Source organism: Amborella trichopoda, chromosome 4, assembly GCF_054954075.1.
Source record: "Amborella trichopoda isolate Santa Cruz 75 chromosome 4, AtrichopodaSantaCruz75HAP2 v2.0, whole genome shotgun sequence".
Classification (NCBI taxonomy): Eukaryota; Viridiplantae; Streptophyta; class Magnoliopsida; order Amborellales; family Amborellaceae; genus Amborella; species Amborella trichopoda.
The window spans coordinates 3,041,100-3,067,072 of record NC_142339.1 but is presented as its reverse complement, the minus strand read 5'-3'; the positions used below and the strand labels follow the sequence as shown (position 1 = coordinate 3,067,072).

At 32.8% G+C, this 25,973-nt stretch overlaps 1 protein-coding gene across 2 annotated transcripts in view; it reads left to right on the top strand.

The window, feature by feature from the left end:
• The window catches only part of LOC18439367 (PHD finger protein ALFIN-LIKE 3), a 28,344-nt gene extending 9,068 nt beyond the window's left edge, over window positions 1-19,276 (top strand). Inside the window, exons 4-5 of one of the 2 annotated variants that reach the window (XM_011626986.3) lie at window positions 8,180-8,315; window positions 18,794-19,276. In XM_011626986.3, coding sequence (XP_011625288.1) covers window positions 8,180-8,315; window positions 18,794-19,063 — 406 coding nt within the window. In that variant the 3' untranslated portion in view covers window positions 19,064-19,276. Of the gene's footprint in view, window positions 1-8,179; window positions 8,316-18,787 lie in introns of both variants that reach the window. The other variant, XM_006849533.4, reaches the window with a different exon arrangement.
• The last annotated feature ends 6,697 nt before the right edge of the window (window positions 19,277-25,973 follow it).

Here is a 25,973-nt window from a genome sequence, read left to right as displayed (position 1 = left end):
CTTTCCTTTCTTTGTGGTTTTTTACCCTGAGTGGCTGAGTCTGTCTAATAAGGGGTAAGAAGATATTTCAAGCAAATAAAAGTTACTTCTGATATTTTATATGCTCAACTAAACAATTGTGACACACTAGAAAATGAACATCTATGATTTTTCTAGCACACTTTGTTGATGATTGCAAGTTTTTAGAAGGACAAGTTTTTAAAATCCCACATCCTAATGAAGCCTTGTGTATGTAAGTGAATAGATGATGTATAAGATTATGATCCAAGGTTGTGGTTGGGTTCGTGATGCTTGTTCTTATTCTTTGTTTTTATTGAACTTTAAAGGATGTATATTAGAGTTTGCTTTTAGGGCTTATTTCTTAGGTTTTTAGTTTTTTAGGGATTCTAGGGTTTTTATTTATTTATTGTTTATTTGATAGTAACTATTCACAAGTACTATTCAAGAGTACTATTCACGGGTACTATTCACAGGTAAATTTGCCATTACAAAATTTAAGTTATGGAGTTTAGTTTCACGTTATGCTTAAGTTAGGACCTTTGGTCAAAAGTTGATTGTATGGACAAATATTGTCCAAAACAATAATTTTCTATTATAAATAAGGGCCCAAATGGGTTGGAGAGGCATTCATGTATTCCTCTTTAAGAAAAAAAAGACTTTGTCTTGTAAAAGAAGCCTAAGGCTTGAGTCGTCAGTGGGAGAAAGCCATAGGGTTTCTCCAAAATTGCTTGTGTTTGGTTCTTGCTAATTTTATTGTTCCCTCAATTTTTCCTACATCAGTGTGGCACATCACTCATCAATTTTCCCTACATCAGTGCGGCACATCACTCCCTGCACCAAATCTCTCTACTTGATTGCGAAATGCCTTTTTCAAGTTTTGCCTTCATGCCTAAAAGCGAAACTGACCATATAAGCAGGCTGATGTGTTATAGATATCAGCCCTGCACCAACCACCGGCTTGTATTGCCGTAAATTGTTTTGAAGCGTTGATCTTCTAGCCGTTCGATTGGCCTTTAAATAGAGGACATGTGGATTTCATTTATGTATCGCGGATCTGCTTCTCCATTTGGAATGTGCTATTTTAAACTGTTTGCTGCTCTAATGCTCCATGTTGTGAATCCTTCTTGAAGCCCTAATCTTAACATGTTTCTTCCTTAGCCAAGCATATGGATTATCAGTTCTGTGATTGAAATAATACCAAAAATTGAATAACCACTCAAAGTTTTAGTTGGTACTTGTGCTGAGTAATGGATGGCGACTTATACTGAGTAATGGATGGCACATATACATAAAAATGGACAAGGGATGACCTATAACCCATCTTTGTGGGTGACCAACATGTCTAGTGGTGAACTTTTCAATCAGCTCTCTGTGAAATTTATTAAATGCTTGATTACTGCAATTTTGGTTTATTTGAACCTAAAATCTAACAACTCCAGATTAAATGTTTGATAGATTTAGCAGATATTAACGACTAAGAAGAAGATATCCAGTGGCTACTTTGGCTAGAGATGGCTACTAATGGCTCCTTCCCCACTCGATCTACTCCTATAAAATGAGTATTGTGCCTCTTCTTGCAGCTAACCTCATTGTATGGACCAATCCCTCCTCTAAACCATATTTCTTTAAAATTTGGTCAAATGAGTTTTGGCCAAATTTATCAGTAATTTTTGGCTAAAGTTAATTCAAACTTTGACCATTGGATGGATGGGTCATTTTTTGTTTTTATAAATATGTGTTGTTAATTGTTGGTTATGGGGCCTTGCTAAAACTTGAGTGGCTTTTATTTCTATTACGTGGGCGACACTCGATATCTTTGACCATTCGGGAAACATGTTAATGATAGGGCCATAATAAGGAATATTAGAGCATATGACAAACTAAAGAGCGCATTCTGAATGGAGTAGCAAAGTTTGTATCGTGTAAATTAAATCCACGAGTGGCCCATGTAAGAAAAATAATATGCCAATTAAACTACTGAGAGATCAACACTCTGAAACAACATATATTGTAATATTAAAGATTATTTTTTCATGTTTATACGTATATTATAGATTATAAATAGATATTCACATCACACATTTTCATAAGTTGTCTTTGTGTGTGTGAGTACGTGCTTGTGTGCATGTTTGTGCATGTGTGCATGGATGCTCCTGCATGTTTGTGGACGTATCTTATAAAATCAAGGGTTTGGAGGATGGCCCTTTCACCATTGATAGGATCCATGTTGTTAAATTGGATTGGGTGTTGAATTTGTTTTCTATACTTATGGAGTTATGCTACTCGAATATTTATTTGTAATCTATAATTCATGTATGAAGATGTATTTTTTATTTTTAAAATTATAATAAGTCAATTCAGAGTGTTGATCTTCTACTTCAATGGGAAGCATAATTTTCATAGATTTAGGACTGATGGATTTTGTTTACGTAATACAGACTTTGTGACTCCATTCAGAAGTGCCCCTTAAATTAACAATGGTGCTGCACAATTCGATAATAATACACGAGTTTCTAGGGGAAACGTTGTGACCACTTCATGTTTAGGTAGTTTTGTTGAAATTATTGTAGGGATATAATGTCATGTTTCAACGCACTTCTTCCCTTTAGTGTAGACTTCCTTTTCCCATTAACCGGTGGCTTGGTTAGAACTGACCAGTTCTTTACCAACAAGGTGAATTGGCCACGTGAGGGTTACAGACCCACTTATGTTCCCCATTTGGTTGACAGATTAGCTAAGGGGTTACTCTGCCAAATCCTGATCGAGGGGGTTGATGTGTTTCAGATTAATATTGTAATGGTATATGTAGGTATATATGGGTACAGACTCACGCTCCCTGTGTTCAACCAGACTTTCCGCCGCTCACACGAGTGGATATGTGTGGGTACAGGGCATAGCCCCTAGGTTCTTAACCAGACCATCCTTTCTCTTGCATGCGTAAACGTTTGTGGGCATCTTGCAATACATTGCTCTACTCACATGAAATATTGAGAAGACAAAAACTTAAATAATGAAAACTATGAGACTGCGCTTGTAATCTTGTCATTAGGGAATGACACCACTTTAGATTTCTTTGCTGTCTCTCATGTGGATTGTCCTTCTATGCTATTAAAGTGATCCTCTTACAAGACTGTCCTTTTGAGATGCTGTCTTGTAAAAACAACTGTATGAGCTTGTATCAAATATTGAATGATTACACTGTTATTCATGTATTGTGTGAAAGTTGGAAGTACTGTTATGTGATGATTATACTGTTATCCAGGAAAAAAGTGATGATGGTGCTGTGCTATTATACATATATTGTGCTCTTGCTAGGTTTTCTACTTATGCTTTTGGTATTGCAAATGCATAGTTATAAAATTCGGAAGGCAGTAATAATATAAATATATAAATATATAAATATATAAATATATAAATATATAAATATATAAATATATAAATATATAAATATATAAATATATAAATATATAAATATATAAATATTCCCACAATTATTCAAAAATAAAAAAGATCTATACATCTGCCGATTGTCATATTTGTTTTACATGTTAATATGGTAGGCTTAAGTGCTATAAGAGCTACTAGATCTTGTTAATAATCAATTGTGGTAGTTTGTGATCATACTGTAACTTTGTTATTTTCTGTCAAAAGCAAAATTCATATACAATGTTATTTTGAAAGAAAAAATAGGGGAAATTATAGATACCCCCCCAAATTCAACTTTCTAGACATCCTACCCCCAAAACGTTTTGTATCCCACCCTAAACCCCAATACCGTTTTTCCTTATATTTATCCCCCAAGTCAAAAAGTCAATGGATTTAGACAAAAAAATGCCCTTATTTTCTCTCTTCTCCTCTATATTGGGGTCATGTGACTCTCTCTCTCTCCCCACACTCTCTCCCAAAGTAAAAACCCATTATCTCTTTCTCTTTGTCTCATTCTCTCTCCCTTTCTTTCTCCCTTTCATTCTCTCTCGTTCTCTCTCTCTCTCTCTCTCTCATTCTTTGGTAATGTGGTCCGGCTGTACCAGACCGAAATCTTTTTGTGGTCTAGCACAAAAACATGCCAGACTGCAAAAAAAATTGAGTTATAGTAACGTAACTTGTAATGCGGTCCGGTACCCAGTGTGCTGGACCGGTTAGAATTTGAGTTAAGGTTGGTAATGCGGTACGACACACTCTGTGCCGGACCAAAATTTTTTTGCGGTCCGGCACAAATTGCATGGCCAGTCTTAACTCAAATTCTAACCGGTTTAGTGCTCTGGGTGCCGCACTGCAAAAATCTTAGTCCATAGCTAGACAGAGAAAGTGAGAGGGCGCCAAGACGGGTAGAGAGAGAGAAGAGAAATACAAAGAATGAGAGACAGTGAATGAGAGAGCATGAGAGACAAAGAAAGAGAGAGAATGGGTTTTTACTTTGGGAGAGAGAGTGTGGGCAAAGAGAGTGAGTCATGTGACCCCAAAATAGAAGAGAAGAGAGAGTATAAGGGCATTTTTGTCCCAAATTCATTGACTTTTTGACTTGGGGGTTAAATATAAAGGAAAACAATATGGGGTTTAGGGTGGGATGCAAAACGTTTTGGAGGTTAGGATGTCTAGAAAGTTTAATTTCAGGGGCTATCTATAATTTTCCCGAAAAGATATTTATAGTCTTTGGGGATAGTGGGTGTAATTAATGATTATTGGTCATTCGGATCTGGGTATGCGGTTTCGGGAATGTTCTTGAATAGCTGGCTCTTCTTGTTCTCTACCGTTTTCAAAGATCAGGGAATGGTGAAGTTTAAGGTTAGGCTGTTGTGAGCAAGGTAGTTTGACTAACTCCTGGTGAGAGGTTTCCTTGGATTTAGATTTCTTCAGGTGGTTTGTATTTCATTAAGGTCCTAGAAATTGGTAGGAAAGTAAGCAAGAAAAAGACCGTTCTTCTCTCTCACCCTTTTTTTGTTGATTTATTTATTTATATGCTGGAATTGAAGGTATCAAAAGATGTGGATCATAGCTGGTTCTTCGAGCTTGAGAATCGGATCTATTTTTTATCAAAAGATGCATGGGAGCAAGTTTTTTGGCTTCATGGATAAGGCTTCTCTCTCTTTTTTTGCTTATTTTTATTGTCAATAGGTGATCATTGGAGTTGTTTTGGATGGATCTGTTATGTTTTATAAAGATAATTTATTTTTGCTTCATTGGAGTTGTTTTGGATTGTCTACAGGGTTTATGTAGAAGCAAGGGTCTAAATGAACTGAAATTCAATAGTGGGGGTAACTCTGTGTCCTCCTCCCTTAATTTTTCTACAAATTTAGATCTTTTGCCTCAAATAATGGGATTTTTTAGTGGTTGGTGAGGGCGGTGTTGAGCTCATTACTAAATGTGGTTCAATCCAATGTTGGGAGACTCAGCCAAGTTGGCCGAGGCACCTTGTTGAGCCGGAAACCCCTATGGTACTTAGGCAAGTTACTGTGGCAACTCGCCCGAGTATGTTATACTTGGTGAGTTCCTGACAGACTCGTGAAGTCGTTGAAATAGTCATGCAACTGTAGCAACTCGCCCATGTATGTCAAAGACTTGGCAAGTTCCTGACCAACTCGCAGAGTTTGTCTGGACTTTCTGAGTTTGCCAAATTTTTGGAAATTAGAGGGGGGTGTTTTTTTTTTGGTGCCGGGGGGGGCGGGGTTAAGTTTTGAACCCCCTTTTCCCTCTTTTCTTTTCAACAACACATTTGATTCAGCTTGAATTTCGGCCGTATGGTCATTTTTGAATGATCTAACCATTGAGATCAAATTTGATAAAAAATGGATTTTATGGATTTAATAGATGAAATTTTCGACCAACATTTTTGGGTGAATTTGGAATGTTGCGACTTCTTTGTAATTGTTACTCACTCTTGGATGAAATTTGTTACCTAAGCCTATTATTGGAGTTCTTTGTTGAATCATAGTCTTATTTCTAGTAAAACACCACTTAAGAGTCTTGGATTTCTGAGATTTGTATTTCGGAAATATTATTGACCCAAAGTTTCTATAGCTTGGATCAAGTAGATCCAAACATGAATCCCAAATTTTATTTTGGGGGTTTAGATTTGAGGTGTTGGAATACCTTTTGACAATGATTGGATAGGATCGATTCACACTTAACACAAAATATTGGAACGTCGGCTTTGAAATTATTGATAGTTTGTAATTTTTGGATTTGATTTATGTGATTGATTTTATTTTTTAGTGATGTCACTCTATGGGAAAGTATCCCGTCCTTATGATATAGACGGGTGGAAGGGTGCACAAGCACCTTTCCAATGGTTAGATTTCGTAAGGCCATATCTAATGGAAAAAAAATTAATTTCAGTATTTTATTTTTTGTTTCTATATAAATAATTTTTGTTTTTCTGAATTTTGGGCTGAGATTCATATTTTACAATTATAATTAAATAAAAATAATTAACAATATTTAAATAAAAAATGACTAAAATACTCTTTAAGTTTATTTTGATCGATATTTTTTATTTTTAAAAGTTTTTTAAATTCTACTTATAAAATTAAAACCAAAACCAAAATTTAATATTAGTATCATTTTTTAAATAAAAAATTGTTTTGACCTTCAGATGGGGCTAGTTCAATCTGAACCATTAAAAGGCTGTGGATGCAATATCATCCGTTTCCATAAATCTCTTATGATTTTTCCTGTTATTTCCTTATTTTGATAGAATTTTCTTATTTTTTCAGGGTTTTACTGTCCATATCAACGAAATGGGGGAACTATTCAATTTTTTACTTATGATTCTTTCTTTTTCTTTTCTTTTTTTTCCCCTAACTTTCACTTTTTTCGGGATTTTCCAGCCATCTTGGCCAATGAGGGGAAATACAGTGAGTGCTGAGTGGACTCCCTGAGCTGACTTGCTCTGGACTCTCAGTTTCAGAGCAAGTCCTATTTTGCTAGTATTGGTTCAATCTTTAAGGAGAAAGCATTGATTTCTGTGCTACTCATGTTTGGAGGTGGCTAAGTTGGTCTTTTCTTCCATCATACGCAAGAATTGCACAATGTTTGAATATTATAGAAGCATCATTAGCAATATTCTGGTTTGTTATATTTTGAATTTTGGTTGACTTCTGCGTGATATGATATTGAGGATATGCAATATGTCCTTGATGGTGCTTGCCCCAACCCCCCCCCCCCCCCACTCCACCAAAAAAAAAAAACGGGAAAGAATGTTTTGATGGTTATTGCATCCTGTGTACCCTTGGTCTTGGTGTTGCTATTGGGAGGGGGTGGGAACTTCATCCACAATTTGAGGAATGAGGTTTGAGTTCAATTGTGTTGTAAACTGAGCAATGGAAAATGTTTCCTCTTTTGTGAGCTTCTTATACCTTTTAATGACTGATTTTGATACTCTTGGCATTCATTTTATTTCTCATGAGGACATGCATATTAGGAATTAATGTACACCTTTATTTGCTATGGGCTGTCATTGTAATGCATCAAACAATCCAGGAACATATGCTGCTGCTCAGTTTTGGAATTGTAAATTAGTGGGTCTTAAGGTTGCAATTAGAATCGTAGGCTTCATGCGTACAACAATGGTATGAATTATAGTTTCTGAAGCACATTTGAGTAGAAAGTTTGCAAAGTCACTAGACATTTTAGCACCAAGGGGATATTGAAAGAGACTTTGAAAAGCCATTATCTAAATATCTAGGGACAAGTTTCCTGAGTTAGGTTTCAAGAAACTTGTTAGTAGAAAATTTTGAATTATGTCAAATTATCTTTTTGTTACTCAAAAGGCATGGATGTGTTGGGTTCGCCTATTGTAGCTTTAGGAGTGTCACCTTAGTGTGTGATAATTGAGCATGCCAGATTGTCGCCTAAGTGAGCAAAAATGAAAGGCTGCAGTTGAGATGCTCTTTTTGCCTCCTAACGTGCTTTACATTTCTTTGAAATATTAGTCTTGAAAGAAGAAAAGGAGCATGCCATAGGTTTTGAATAGTTACTCATGTGCTCTGTGACATTGGCTTTTGCTTAACAATTAATCAGAAATTTAAGTTGTTAACTTTCATAAAAAAATTGGTGGCGGTGTTGATGTTCTTCCTTCAGGGAATCTAATATGTTTTATGAGGAACTGCAATATTATGTTTTTGAGTACATGTAGTTTTTGTTGTACTTCATTTAAGGTACATCATGTCATCTGTAACAGGAAACGGCTCTTTAATATGACGAATGAGCTTCCCACGATATTTGAGGTTGTTACTGGCAATGTAAAGAAGCAATCAAAGGAGAAGTCATCGGGTGGAAACCACAGCAGTAATAAATCTAAACCGAACTCCAAATTGGTAAATAATGCCCATAATCTCCTCTTTTCATTTCATTTTTGGCTTTTTAAATTTTTTGCTGTTTAGGGAAAACTATAAAAATGCTCATGGTTTTGAAGATCTTTTCTAGAAAGCCTAGAAAGTATCCATCTACGAAATTTGATTGACATGCTTCCGCATTTCTAACTTATGCAACAATTGAATGGTGAAGCTACCCTTGCAGATGAACTACTATTTTTATGTATGCCTGTCTCTCTCTCAATGTATGTATGTATGTAATCTAGTATTAACACCCCATGAAATCCTACAGGCTATATAGAGAAAGGGGTGTGAACTAACAAAATTACTTCAGTTGCCCCTTTTTATATTTTGTTACTATAAAATGAGTAAGGGTATTTTTGTCATTAGAAAAGGTAATAGTGATATTTGCACTAAAGGACAAAGGGTATGTCATCTCGAGAATGGCATGTTTGAAATATTTATTAATAAAGACAAAAAAGCCATTACTCATTTTATGAACATTGAATAATTAAAAAGGTAACTGTGGTAATTTTAACAATTCACACCCCTTTATAAATGTAATCTATAGGATTTTGTAGGATGTTAGCAATATATATATATATATATATATATATATATATATATATATATATATATATATATATATATATATGGGTGAGGTTTGTATAAGGTTGCCTCTTTATACTGTAGAAGTTAGGTGCACCTATAAAATTTACTTAGTGATGTCGTTTTGGCATCGAAAATCTTATGATGGGTTGAAAATCTCTTTGAGCTTCAGTTAGAAAATTTAAAATTTAAACAATGCTACAAATCGAGCAGATCAATAAACACTTGAAAATCTTGGAAACAGACGGTCCATATGACTTTTTACAAGATGTACTATTTTTTGAACTTGGAATTCTTTTTTTTCTTCTTGTCCATTTATCTCAAGGTCGAGATGATCAGTCGGAGGGTTCTCCTATGTGGAAACACTCTCCACTGTAGGATTTCTGAGATGCACCTTTCCTCAACAGTATAAGTTTGCAACGTTATACAAACTTTTTCCTATATATATATATATATATATATATATATATATATATATATATATATATATATATATATGGAAAAATTTTATAAAAGGCATCAATGTAGAAGTAAGGTGCACCTTAAAAATTCATCGAAAAAGGTTGGTTAGATTTTAAAAAACTCTCCAATTGATTGATCAATGCGATAGTGGTATGTATGACAATGAAAAAAAAAGGACTTCAAGTTCTAAAAATAGTGTTCCTTGTAATATATTATATAGACTGTCCATTTATATGATTTTGAGGAGTTGATATATCTACTTTCTCAATACCATATTTGAAGCTTTAAATTTCAGAATTAGTAGTGAAATACATTTTCATGCCATCATAAGAAATTCTGGCATCGAAACTGCATATTCGAACAAGATTTGGCGGTGCGCCTTACCTTGGTTGTTAAGGTTGACACCTTATACATACCAGACCCTATATATTAGAGTAAATGACTAGATCTTTTGGAACTGGGACTATACTATGGAATATGGGATCAGGAGTGACTCTACTTCAAACAAGCACTTGTATATGTGGGAACATCCTTAGTAGGGAAAAGCAGCAAGTGTCATGGCGTATCAAATAGAAAAATGCCTCTTCTATTGGACCATAACCCCTAGGTGGGGATATGGGATGGATCACCCAGTAAGTAATCTGTTCCATCCTCTCATTCCTGGCAGCATTTGGGAGGTCTTGCCACCATGCTCGCTTTGGTGACATCATGAGTCTCCAACTCCCGAGGACCTGACCTTGGCCACCACCTCTCTCATGTGCCACTCCCTTGGGGTGCGGGTGCATCATTAGCTCGAGAACCAGATGCTTTGCCTGCTTAAGTGCTTCCAACTTGTCCATTAGTGGGTCTAGAATTCCTTCCCTCTTGCCAGTCTCCTCTCAGTCTAGAGTCTACAATCCCTGTCCCTTTGGTTAACAATGAACAAAGTGACGGAACTACTATTAAAGCAGGTAGGTTAGGTCCCTGTCTTGTGACTTGTTTATATATATATATATATATATATATATATATATATATATATATATATATATATATATATATATATATATGTATATATTTAATGTTGATATTAGCCCACTAGCTCATAGCTCATATGAACATATGAGCCCAACGGCCAAGATTGAATCTGGGGCGATCTGACGATCACGATCTCATTTTGTTCATATGAGCTATGAGCTATGAGCTAGTGGGCTAATATCAAAATTTTATATATATATATATATATATATATATATATATATATATATATAGAAAGACACTACGCAGCACCTATGAGCGAAAATGAACAGTTTTTTCGCATATATATATATATATATATATATATATATATATATATATATATATATATATATATATATATATATATATATATATATAGGAAGACACTACGCAGCACCTATGAGCGAAAATGAACAGTTTTTTCGCCTATAGGCTCAAGTCTGAAAAAATTGGGCGGCGTGCGTTTTTGGATTGCATGTCCATAGCGGTATCGTCACGGACTATGTCTGTGACCGTCAAAAAATCATGCGGAACCGCAACAGACGACGTGTTGCCCGTTGCAAGTCCGTTCAATAAATCGCCATCGACTTAGCAAGTCTGTGGCGGTGGTGAAACATTGTAGCGCTTCGCTAATAGGTGTTTTTTCCATAGCGCTTCGCTAATAGGCGTTTTTTCTATATATATATATATATATATATATATATATATATATATATATAAATAATATGGTTTTGTTAGGGTATTCCTACACATGGAGTATTTCTTTATTGTACTCAACTTTTTGGACACTCGTTACCTTGCTTTGTGGATTCTCAATTTATGGAAAGTTGTGGAAAAAATTTGTGTTGGCTGCGTACCTAATATAATCCTCTTCCCTTAGAACTTTGCAGGGATGCTTTAGAATCCAAGGTCCTGTTTGGGTACTTGGATTGGACTTTCCGGGATAAGGCTATTTAGGTATTGGGCCCTTATCCCTTATTTGGGTAACACGTTCACTCGTGGATATCTGAATCCCGGAGAGTGGCTAATCCACATTTTTGGGCAAAAAGCATGGATAATGTTATTCTACCAAAATAGGTGGAATAGGGCTATCCACGGTTTTCTGGATTGGCCAATCCATGTCGGACCCAAAATTTTACAATATATTTAAGTTAATTTGAGACATTGAGTTCTGCAAATCGCAAAGACATCTTAGTTAAATATATACTATATATTACATATAATATATAATAAATGTTTATATTATCTATAATAAATATATATTAATAACATAAATATATAAATATGTAATATGTATGCCATAATAAATATGTACAATAATGTATTTTATATTTATTTTATTAATGTATATTTCTCCACCCCCTAAAGAGAAAGTAGCTTTGTTGCATAATATAATATAATATTTTTAGAATATAATATATAATATATAATTTAATATATGATTATATGATATTTTTATATCATATATGATACAAATAATATATAGATTATATATAATGTATATAATATGTATATATTATATGATATATATATATATATATATATATATATATATATATATATATATATATATATATATATATATATATATATATATATATATATATATAATATAATATAATATAATATAATATATGATTATATGATATTTTTATATCATATATGATACAAATAATATATAGATTATATATAATGTATAATATATATATATATATATATATATATATATATGTATAAATTTCATATAATATTACATTATATATTATATAACACATACACACACACACACACACACACACACATATATATATATATATATATATATATATATATATATATATATATTAATTGGGTGCGGTTTCTATAAGGTTGCAACCTTAAACAATCCAATTAAGGTCCTCTTCCAAATTTTATCATGATGTGTAATTTTGGTAAAAATTTTTTTAGGATTATCTCAAAATCTATTTTTATATCTAATTATATAATTTTAAACTTCAAAAATGTTTAAAATCAAGTAGATCTATAAAAGCATGAAAATCTTGAAAACGGATGGTCTAGATAATGCATTGCAAGATGCACTATTTCTAGGACTCAAAATATATATATATATTTTTTCATATTCATACATCTCAATGTCGAGATGATCAATTAGTTGTTTTTTCAACATTAAAGCAACCTTTTCCGATGGATTTTTGCGGTGTATCTGTAATTCTACATTTTAAAGTTGCAACCTTATATAAACTTTATCCATATTAATTATATAACATATAGTAGTATATAAATATCATATATTATAATAATACAATTACATTAATAAAATAAATATAAATATAAATATATAATACATATAATAAAATATAACATAATACAAATTATATTATATATAATTTATACTATTATATATATATATTATAATAATATTATATACATCATATTTTTTTATATATTTATATACTATGTATAATATATTTATGTAATGTACTATAATATTATATATTTCCTCTAATGTTATATACTATAGTATAATATAAAATGACATTATTTATATAAAATATTATTGAGATATTATATATTAATTATTATTGCAATATAATTTATCTATTAAGGATACAATGGAAAAGAATAATAATAAAAAAAGGATTTCATCTTAGTTAAGAAATAATATTGAAGTTTGGAATGAATGGTCGAAGTTAATCAGTATAAAATTAAATGTAGGGTAATAATATAAAACCTTCAACTGAATATCCATGGATTCACATCTTCCGGGCAATCCAAATAGTGGACATGCATATTTCATTTTTTTTATTTGGTGCTATCCAAACAGTAGACACCCCTATCCAAGAACAAACGAATTCCAAAATAACCCAATTCCAGGAGAAGCTTATTCCTAGGATAGGCTTCTCCAAGTACCCAAATGGGCCTTAAAGGTTTTAAAATTATCCAGACTAAGATAGAATATATGGAATCCAGGTTTATTAATATTAGGAGTAAAAATGAGGTAATAGTTAAGATTAGTGGCCAATAAATACCTAAAGGAGAGTATTTTTGATATCTTGGGTCAATAATCCCAGAAAATAAAGAGATTGAGTAAAATGTCGCACATAGAATTAGACCTGGATGTACGAAGTGTAGATGTGCAGTTGGAGTTTTATATGAACGTCGCATACTAATGAAGCTGAAGGGGAATTTCTTATAGGACAGCTTTAAGACCAGCTTTATATGATAGGGCAGAATGTTAGAAACAACCTACCTATAGGATGAGTGTAGCAGCGATGAGAATGTTGAGATGGATGAATGGCAAGATATAATTTGGAATGAAAATATTCAAGAGAACTTAAGGGTGGCTCCAATAGGCGACAAGATGAGGGAAAGTAGATTTAGGAGGGCTAGCTATGTGCAACGTAGACCCAATACAATACCAGTTAAGAGGTACGATTTGGTCTAAGTGGAAGGCTCTAAAAAGTCAAGGGGAAGACCTAAACGGGCATAGATAGAAATAATGTGAAAAGATATAGATACTTATGGTCGTACTAAGGCTATGACCCTTGATAGAGGAGAATGGTGGAATAGGATTCATATAGTCGACCCCAAATAGTTGGGGTAAGGCTCTAATGATGATGATTGCTTTGCTTTGTAATGCAAAATGTTTTGAGCAAGGGTATTTTTTGTCATTAGGAGGCATGGAATAGATATTTTTATAGAAAATTAGTGACATTCTACTAGTAGTTAGGAAGTATTAATGCTCTATGTAGGTGATGCCATACCTCACGTGGATGATGTCATTCTCCACTATAGTTAATAAATGTTTTCATTCTTAACTATAGTTATATCAAGTATCCATTTGGATATTTGATACCTTTACTCCATAATATAGTAACTTTTTTGTATAGGGATATTTTAGGCAATTAATCAAGAATAAAGTAAATATTCTTGAAAGGAAAAAAACATTTAGTAACTATAATAGAGAATGACATCATCTAACATCTCCCACCTAGAGTATTAATTGCATTTTAACCACTAATTGAATGCCGCTAGATTTTTTTATAGAAATATCTATTCTACCCTTCTTAACGATGAAAAATGCCCTTGCTTGAACTATCTTATGTTACAAAGTAACGGTAATGAGTATCCAAAGAATGTTGATCCCTCCTAATGACGAAAAATGTCCTTGCTTGAACAATCTTGTGTTACAAACTAAAGGTAATTGTCTAATAAATGTTGAGTATGTTAAGGAAATGCTTCATGTGTAGGAGTACCGTAACAAAGAATCAATTACAAACATTTATGGGCTAATTTCTACAAGATTTTGCTCATGGCTTGTGACCATCCAAAGTCCATCAAATGGTCATGATCGTCTGATAGTGTTTAAATTTTAATAATTTTCTAGAAATCAGATTGATTTGAAATTTGGAGTATGTATACATCTAACCAACTTGCACCTAAATAAAGTAATTCTCAAAAAGTAAAATGATGAAAATACCCTTGAAATATTGATTGGGTTAATTTGGTCATTTTTATTCTTTGAAAATAATGTTTTTTTTATTTAGGTGCACCTTACAAAGGTAGACACACCCAAAAAATTTCAAGTTAGTCTAATTCGTAGAAATATTATTAAAATTCAAAACTATCAGACAATGGTGTCAGATAGGCTTTAGGTGGTGATAAGCCATTCGCAAAATATTGTGTGCTCATGAGTGTTTTTAAGTGTTTTATATATATATATATATATATATAGGAAAAGTCTTCTTAACGCCTATAGGCGAAAATGAACAGTGATTTCGCGTACTCTCATCAACGTTAAAGTTTCATCGTATGGTCAAGATTGTCCGATAGTGTTTTATTTTTCATTTGTTTTCTATAAATCAGGGGTATGTACATCTTACTGAGGCGCTTCTAACAAAAATATAAAAAATTTATCTGTAAAAATAAAATTGACCAAAATACCCTTGAAAAGTTTAGGGGTATTTTGGTCAATTTTTTTCATGTAAAATATTTTTTGTTATGTTTTTCTAAGATTCTCCTATTTTTGATGAATACACGCTTCAAATTTAAGGTCATTCTGATTTGTAGAAAAAAAAATGAAAAATGAAACACTACTAGACAATCGTGACCGCGCGATGAATTTTGGACGGTGATGGGGGTAGGCGAAATCATTGTTTATTTTCGCCTATAGGCATTGCGTAGTGTTTTTCATATATATATATATATATATATATATATATATATATATATATATATATATATATATATATATAGAGAGAGAGAGAGAGAGAGAGAGAGAGAGAGAGAGAGAGAGATAGGGGGGGGAAAGTATACGTAAGGACCATTTACTTTTAATACAAGGAGGTCACGATCATTCTTTTCTGTTAGATTTCAAATGGGGTGGTCGTGAGTATGTAATTGACTAGACTCAAAATTCAAAAAAAAGTTTCTCAAACTTTGTGATACACCCCAAGCACTCTAATTTTTCATTAAATGGATAGGAGCAATTATGGTTTCTTGTAGTAAACAATCCCATATATATACATATATATAAAACTGCGGCCCCTAGGCAATCTTGTTAAGCTTTTCCAAATCCCTCAAAATAGACATAGTATCTGTAACTTAAAACGCTAAAAGGCTTTGTTCCTTAGCCTTGTGCCATAATCGGCTAAGTAACCTGCATATATATAGGGATTGTATATTATATGACCGTTTATCTTAATTGTGATCATTAGATGTCTAGTTGGATGGCTTGGGCTTATCACGAAGTTCATGAAATTTTTTTTTGGACTTTGAGTCTTGTCAAAGACACAACTATGTGATTTGAAATATGATGGACAAGATTGATTGTGATCTCCTTGTACTAAAAGTAAGTGGTCTCATTGTATACTCCCTTCCCCGTCTCCCGCTCGCTTCGTTATATATATATAGTAGGCTAGTGGGCCTGCAGCTACATATGAGCTCAACGGCTCAGATTCAATTTGGGCCGATCTAATGATCACGATTGCGTTTCGTATTTGAATTTTAAATATTTTTCTATAAATTCAAATCATTTGAAATTTTGGACGTGTTCTTTAAAAATAAGAGAATCCAATAAAAATATCAAAAGAATATTTCGTGAGAAATAAATTGATCAAAATATTTCTGAATTTTTTAGGGGTATTTTGGTCAATTTATATATTACGAATTAGTTTTTTAATATTTTTATTAAGTTAGCCTTGATGAGAAAAATAGACGCCTAAAATTTCACGTGATTTGGATTTGTAGAAAAAAAATTCAAATTCAAATACAAAACGAGGTTGTGCCTATCAGATCAGCCTAGATTGAATTTGGGTCAATGGGCTCATATGTAGCTGTAGGGCCACTAGCCTACGCTAGTATGGAAGATGCTAGGGTCAGCTCACTTGTAGAAAAAAAATTCAAATTCAAATACAAAATGAAGTCGTGCTCATCAGATCAGCTCAGATTGAATTTGGGTCGTTGGGCTCATATGTAGCTGTAGAGCCACTGGCCTACGCTAGTATGGAAGATACTAGGGTTAGCCCACTAACTGATGGAATAGTATAAGTCCAACGACCCAGATTGCATCTGGGTCAATCTGACGTTCAGGACTGTATTTTGATAGTATAATATTTTTTATATTAATCCAAATAACATGAAATTTGGAGCATCAACTCTTTTCATTAAGGCACACCTAATAAAAATAATTTGCATAAAAGTTTTTGACCAAAATACCCTTGAAACTTTTCAAGGGTATTTTGGTTAATTTATTTTATGCGAATTATTTGTTTGAAGAATAGACGTTAAAAATTTCATGTGATTTGGATTTGTAAAAAAAAAATTAAATTCAATTACGATCATTGGATTGACCGTATTTTGGTTAATTTATTTTATGCGAATTATTTGTTTGAAGAATAGACGCTAAAAATTTCAAGTGATTTGGATTTGTAGAAAAAAAATTAAAATTCAATTACGAAATACAATTGTGATCATTGGATCAGCCCAAATTTAATCTGAGCCGTTGGGCTTATACTGTTCCATCAACCCATGGGCTGACAGGAGTTTTCCTTATATATATATATATATTTATATTTATATAATATAACCATGTTGTGTACGGTTTGTATTAGGTGGCCACCATATAGTATAAAGGTAAGGCACTCCTCTAAATTTTTTCGGAGGATGTAGTTTCAGTGTTGGAAACGTTACAATGACTTGAAAATCCATATTTAATCCTCGTTATAAAATTTTAAAAACTCTAGTGACATTGCAAATCGAGCAAATCTATACATACTTAAAAATAGATGGTCCAGATAACTTGTTACAATATATACTAGTTTTAGGATTCGAAATTTGTTTTTTCTTTATATTGTTACATCTCGAGGTTGGGATGATTAATAGGAAGGTTTTTTAACTTCAGAACACTTGTTCTTATTGGATTTTTGAGGTGCACTTCTATTCTATAGTATAAGGTTGCAACCATATATAATTTTTCTCTTCTATATATATATAGGGATTGTCTACAAAGAGATTATTTACCTTTTGTATAAGGAGGTCACAATTATTTCCACTCATTAGATGTCAAATTGGATGACTTGGGGTGAGTCATGAAGTCTGATAATTTTTTATTGGCACTTTGTGTGTAATCAATGACACTCTTACAATCACCCATTTTGAAATCTAAGGAGCAAGAATGATTGTGACCTCCTTGTACAAAAAGGAATTGGTCTCTTTGTAGACAATATATATATATATATATATATATATATATATATATATATATATATATATATATATATATATATATATATATATGGGAAAATATCCTGTCAGCCTATGAGCTTACATCTACAGTGTCAGTCAACGGCCTAGATTGAATCTGGACCCAATCCAATGGTCACGATCTTATTTCATATTTGAATTTTCATTTATTTTATACAAATCCAAATCACTTGAAATTTTGAGCGTCGATTCTTAAAAAATATTAGAATCTAATAAAAATATTTAAAAATAATTCAAAAAATATAAATTGTCCAAAGTACCTCTGAAACTTTTCGGAGATATTTTGGTCATTTTATATCTTGCGATTTATTTTATTTTTTATATTTTTATTAGGTGCACCTAGATGAGTAGAATGTACGTCTAAATTTTAAAGTAATTTAGATTTGTAAAAATGAAAATTCAAATACGAAAAAAAGTCATGACTGTCTAATCGGTTCAGATTCATCCATTCCATATATATATATATATATATATATATATATATATATATATATATATATATATATATATATATATATATATATATCCTGCATCTCCGCCACAACAGCGAGAGTTTTTCTTTAGAATTGATGGAATATAAATTGAACCGGTGGCATTTTTTGTCCCTTACTTTACATGCATCACCCCCTCATTGAATGTAGCAACAGCGTGGGCCTGAGTCTCAGAGCAAGTTCACAAAGGTGCCGCAGCCAAAGGATGAAGAAGAGGGCTATGACGAGGAAGACGAGGAAGAGCATGGTGAGACATTGTGTGGAGCATGTGGAGAGAACTATGCCTCCGATGAATTCTGGATATGCTGCGATATTTGTGAGAAGTGGTTCCATGGAAAGTGCGTCAAGATCACTCCAGCTAGGGCCGAGCATATCAAGCAATACAAGTGCCCAACATGTAGTAGCAACAAGAGATCGCGGCCCTAAACACTCTCAGGATCTGTCCAAAACTCACACTAACACTTTGTTTAGGTTTTGTTGCTTTCTTGTTTTAGGATCACTAGGGGTCTGTAGTTCACTTTGGGGCCTTTGTATGAATGCTTGGTTTCCCTTTTATGCTATCACTCTAGGACAATAATGTTTTGCTTTCATGTTGTGTATGCTTTTTCTTTAATCCATCTGTTTCTGTTAATCTTCTAATCCATCTGCTAGAACTTTGGGCTTCTCCATTACCCATTCTGTGTTCACCAAGGGACAGAATCAGTATTTTGATGCTAACCCTTCCAAGTTGATACCCTTCTGTTGCATATGGTGCCTTTCCTTTTCAGTATCTGTTTTAAAAAGATCCTTGATGGTGTGTTTTTCAAGGCGTTATGGACCAAGCTCTAGGGCCTTAGCCTTAAAGCCCCGTCTAATATGGGTATGTGGGTTGCACGTGTGCTGATGGACGTGTTTCTTAAAGTTGATTTTTTGAATCCTGCTCAAGATATCTCTATATTTTAAGGGCACGATTGACTGTGGAAGATGCGGCTTCCAAAACCCATCTTCCACCAACTGTAGCGCTCCCATATTTGAAAATGGGAGTGTTATGCTATTTTGGAAGGCATAGATTCCCGTGGCTTTCAGAATAGCATTAAATTCTAGATGTAAATACTTCCATAGCTCACTCTGGAAGTTGATGGACCATGTGGCGGCATACAAAGCCATGTCTCTAAGTACTTTGCCCTCGAGCGTGATTACTTTTAGATTGGGGTAGTCTTAATTTTAAAGTGTTTATGGCCAAAAGCCTCTTGGAGGGTATATCTGCATTGGGTTCGTACACATGAAATGTCTGTTGTTGAAACTGCATAAAGCTCTATTTTCAATCAAGTATTTTCAAGTTTACCAGTAGAAATGTGAGAATTACCCCCTCTGGGGTGATTTATGCTCGACAGCATTGGAATTTTTGGTCCATCAAAATCAGAATTGCATGAACAAATTTCTTCATGATCAAATAGTTTGATTAGTTTCATTTGACCTTTGGTGCAAGGTCACAATTATTTGTAGTCATATGATAGTTTGGGTGTGTCATAAAGTTTGAGAAAATTTATTTTAAACTTTTAGCTTGTTCAATGAAATAAACACAACCACTCAATATTTTACATTCAAAGGTCAAGATTAATTATGGTCATTTTGTAACAAAGATAAATAGTCTCATTGTATATCTTTTTCATATAATTCCAAGGAAGTGGCCGTACCTTGTTGAATGGTTTGGCCGTACCTTGTTGAATGGTTTCTTTTGGTTTTAGCTTACAAAGAATATGAATATCATATAATATGCACATCTATATTAGGTAATAGATTTGGTCCTCACTTGGTTAGTATCCTTTTTGGGTTGTTGCGTGTTACTAAAAAGGAGAGAGAGAAGTTTCAGTTCTTTTACTTATGGGGTTGTTGAATTTTATAAAATAAACAGGAAAGTTAAAAGAAAGAAAAATTGTTGTACGTTTACTTATATTTGAATGTTGTAATGGTATGTATCTTTTTTTTACTGGGTTAAGTTTCTTGTCTCTTTGGTATAGAGAGAGAGAGAGAGGCATATCTTCTTGGTTTTGTTTTTTGTCTCATACGTGGGGTTGTTGGATTCATAAAATAATTGGTAAGATAATGAGAGGGAAATGTCTGGCTTCCTGCAGTTTTCTATGTTGGATTACATGAAGAAATTGACGAGATCTATCTATCTTATATTGACTGGGTTAAGCCTCAGTTATTTGCCAAACAGTATTAAGGACAGCCATTCGTGCATCATCAGAATACAATTTTCTCCTTAAGTAGGTGAAATGCATCTTTTCTTTTAGACTCTTTAGCTCGTCACCAACCTTTCCCGTTATCCCTTCTCTGTCAATTGCATGGCCGAGTCAGCCTTTGGCCGGTCGAGGTGACAATGCATGGAGAGAGAAAGAGAGAGAGGGGGTGGCAGCAATGGTCTCGGACCTGGACTTGAGAAGTGGACCCCGATTTGGGTCCGGGTATGTGTCCAAAAAATTGGAACCGGCGTGTCGGATTGGGTAATGTTTTTTGGGGCTCAATTTATTAAACATATTTAAATATAGTTAAATATATAAATATCTTAATTTTAGGTCAAATCCAATGACGTATGGACCTGGACCTGTTGCCGCCACTGTGTATGTGAGAGAGAGATAGAGAGAGAGAGAGAGAGAGAGAGAGAGAGAGAGAGAGAGAGAGAGATTATGAACCAAAATTGTTTTTAAGTTATGATTAGAATAGGTCAGGGGAATGGATAAAAATTAAGAATTAATACTGTACAAGGAAAATGCACTTTTTTCTTCAGGATGTGACATTTTAATAAACTACACTACGAAAATCTTTTTTTTTTCAATTTGGATGTTTGTAGTACGTTAAATAAAAAGCTTGTCTAGATGTACTTGTTATTATTGATAATTTATTATTCAATAAAATTGGTCCGAATAATAGACTGTTTCACAGTGTCTATTATAATGTTATTTGAAACAAACTTGCTGGTAGTTTTACGCGTAAGCTTATCTTTTAAAAGTCTTCTTTTTCTCTATTCAATGTAGTTTATTAAAACTCACATATTTTTTAATTAAAATTGTTGAGAATAGTTAGAAATAATCAAAATTTAAATAATTAGATGATATTATATACAATATAAGATATACACCAAACAATTAATAAAAATAATACCATCCAAAGTACATTAATTTAAGAAACATTAATTTAAGATAAGAATTTTTGTATCAGTATATTATCATCCAAACAGCCTCTCCTTTTCAAAACTTAGCGTAAATATCTCTCTCTCTCAATGTAGCTTAAATCTCTATCTCTCTCTGACACATACACACAAACACAAATATGGTTACGTACACGCATACGTTCTCGTGTTTTCAACAATAATATAAAAAATTGTACGTAGAAAGATTTTCCCATGGCTGTAGCCTTGAGTTCTGCTGCTCACCCGAGTCTGATCGTGGAAATTTTGATTTGAATTTATTTTTGAAATTATTAAAATTCGATAAAAAGGGCAGTTGCGCAATTTTTAAGCTTGGAATCGCCTGGCTCTAGGTCTTTTTTGGCTCAGGCTCAACTTGATTCGTATTTAGGCCAGACTTGAATCGAATGGTGTTGAATCGATCTAGACCAGAGATTTTTGAAACATGGGTTTTAAGATATCGTGCTGTCTCTTGTGAGGAAAACGTTCATATAAAGGTCAGGACTTAATCAATCAAATTTAGGTGCACTTCAAAATATCATTAAAAAATGTTGTTTTAATGTCGAAAAATCTTCAAATCGATTATCTCAATATCAAAATGTATGGACAAGAGAAAAAATAAATTTCAAGTTTTAAAAATAGTATATCTTGTAATACATTTTCTCGATCGTCAATTTTCACTATTTTCAATTGTTCATACATTTATTTGATTTACACTATTTTTTAAGCTTTAAATTCTATAATTAAAGATGAAAAACCATCACAATGATTTTCATTAGTAATGAAAGAAAACATTGTAGACAGAATTTGAAGGTGCACCTTACTTTGATTTAGAGCCTCAGTCTTATACAAACCCTAACCGCCTGCAGTTAAATACCGTACTCTAACTTGGCAATTTCTTCTCCCTATTTTTTCCTTGGCATGAATTAGTAGTGGTTCCATGTGATGTACGAACCCACGCTCTTCACGCACAAGTAGGGGTCACGATGATGGCCCGATCACTATCGAATCAACTTACAAATAAATTCAATTATTAATACTGTAGATCGATATTTTACAAAGGAACCAAGTACTCGAAGATAACGAAAATGCCCCCAAACTATCTTTACAAGTTTGGTGCAAACAAAAAACAGTGTGTTCGCGTTAACTCTAGATATCTGGTCTAATCAAAATCGGTAAAGAGTTTGAAAGAGTTAGAGTTTGTCTTGGTGGTCAAGCGAGCTGCAGCCAACTAATTTGACAATTTTTTACCTGATCTAAATTTTGCTTTGGACTAGACCGACTAATATACTAATTTGTAATCCTACTATCAAAATAGCCAATCCAATCTTGATAACTGTGATCTATTCATTTAATCTAATCTTGATAAGTGTGATCTATTCATTTAATCTGTGAAGAACACGAATATCACCACATGTTGCTTTCACACAAAAACGTGTAATATGGAAGAGAGAGGGACAGTTGCAGAGAAGAACAAACGGTGTCTCCATCCCAACGAGTTCACATTAAGAGAGTAACAGTCAAGAATAAAGAGTGATGTACGAGATATATTTGTGTGGTTCATAGTTCTCCCAACGAGACAGAGAGAGGAGAGAGAGATTTCAAGAGAGAGAGATATTGATTTTTTTTTTTTGTGGTTTGTGCATATGTATTTTTATTTTTGAAAAATTAATTCAAGGTTGCGGAGGTTATACCACAAGGTTTGGATGAGTCCATGTAGAAATGAGCCCCTCATAAAAATTTATTTTTAAGATGGGTTTTTGGACTCAATTTTTAAGGACATATAATGTCTAACATGGAGACCAAAAATATGAGAAAATTAATAAATTTTAAAAATAATAATTTTATAAAAACTTATATTAGTTACTAACACTATAGAATATTTTATAATAGTACTTAATGAATTTTGGAAACTTATATACCCTTATTTTGTACATAGAACAATTTTTTAGTAAGGGTATTTTTTGTCATCAGAAGGATATTTGATAATGGTACTCAACAAATTTTGGACATTTATATCTCCTCGTTTTGTATGAATAGCATATTTTTAGTAGGGGTATTTTTGGTCATCAAAAGGGATGTGACATCCCACATAGCTATGTGGTGGATGATGTCACACCCCTCTTAATGACAAAAAATATTATCATTAAAAAAAATATTGTATTACAAAACAAGAGTATATAAGTGTCTAAAATTTGTTGAGTACACTTATAAAATGCTCTATAGCTTGAACACCCTAACATAACCCATATTTAAATAGACCACCCATTTGCATCAATCTCTAAGATGGATACTTTATACCTTGGGGGACACAAATGAAAATGCGTCCCTTGATTCATGGAACAATTTTCCTTGTCTAGAACATTGTTAGCAATTCGCAGATATAATCGCGTTCTTTTAAAAAAAGCGGCGCTTTTTTGAAAAACGATTTAATTTGCGACTTTTTCAATAGATTGGTAAAAATACTCGATTTTTTCAGGAATAAGTCTAAAACACGACTTTTTCAAAATTTGAAAAAATCGTTTCAAAAAATCTTTCCTATTAATATACTCTGATTTCTTTTTTTGGAAAGTTCAATTTTTTTTCCCTGTTTTATGAAATTTTTATTTCTATTCTCCTGAAACTTTATCTGGTTCTGTGCTGTGGATATGATGCGTAATTTTTCGGGTGGTTATGGGTAGACTATAGTTAGCAAGTATGGGGTTGATAATTTCTTCTAGAAAGATGAAAATTGAATTCACCTACGTAATACTTATATTGACGAATAGAATAGATAATCATCTTATGATTTATACTGAGTGATTTATAGAGTGAAAGCATTAGTCCTCACTACTATTAATTTTTTCTATTATGAGTGATATATATATATATTTAGAGTTTTAAAATTTCTATTATTTTAAATATATCAGCCTTTTTTACTCTGGTTTTTTTAGCCTAGTCTGATATATTCGCGATCGCTTTACATAAAGTATTTTTTCCGATCCATATTTTTTACCCAATTTTTTTATCCAACTTTCAAAAATAAAAAAGATTAGTTTCTAATTTCATGATGAGCTGATTTATTGATAATCCCCGACTTGCTAACTATGGTCTAGAAACATACTATTTATCATTTGTACATGGAGGTCACAATCATTCTTGTCCCTTAAATTTTCAAAAGAAAAATGGTTTGATAGAGTTGCAGCCCTATTAAAATAAGTAAAGCCTCAGCTCATAACTCGTCAAAAATTGTAATTCAAGCATTAGAAAACTTTTATATAAATCATATTGGCTTGAACTTTCTAGTTGTGAAAAAAATAGGATTTCAACCTGTAAAAATAATATATATTGTAACAAATTGTCTCGACCATCCATTTCACCCTAAAAATGAGATCTACAAGATCTGTACCATTTTTTAAGTTTTGAATTTTATTATGAGTGAGTGTTGGAAATTGATTTTAGAACCATTATGGAGATTTTCGATGCTGAAAGTGCTTTTTGAACAAGGATTTGAGATGAGGATTTATTTTGTTTTCATAAGCCTAGGCTTTATAGAAACCTCTTCCATTTCAAAATGGGTGGTTATAAAGGTGTCATTGAATAGACATAAACTTCCAAATAAAAAAATTCGAAGCTCCCAAGGGCATCCAATTTGACATAGGGTGAGTGAAAAGTAATTGTGACATCCATGTACAAAAAATAAAAGGTGAGGTTTGTAAAAAGTTGCCGCCTTATACCACATAAGTTAGGTGCATATATAAAATTTACTTAGATATGTCGTCTCGGCATCAAAAACCTTATGATAGCTTCAAAATTTATTTTTATTCTTAGTTTTAAAATTTTAAAATTCAAAAAAGATAAAGATTGAGCAGATCAAATAATATTTAAAAATATTAAATATAGGTGGTCCAGATAACTTATTTCAAAAAACATTATGTTTTGGACTTGAAAATCCTTTTTTTTTTTTTTCGTGTCCATTCAAACCTTGTATAAACTTTTTCAATGGTAAAAGGTCTTTTTGTAGATAATGCAAGTACAATCTTTTCTCCTTTTGAAATTAAATAAATTGAAGGTTATACCCCAAAAGTTTGGTGGTCATGGAGATATGGTCTTGCGGGCCTTTTTAAAATCAGAGAGCACAAGCAGCATGCGTTTTCCTCGTTACCCGGTCAAAAAACTCGGTATGAA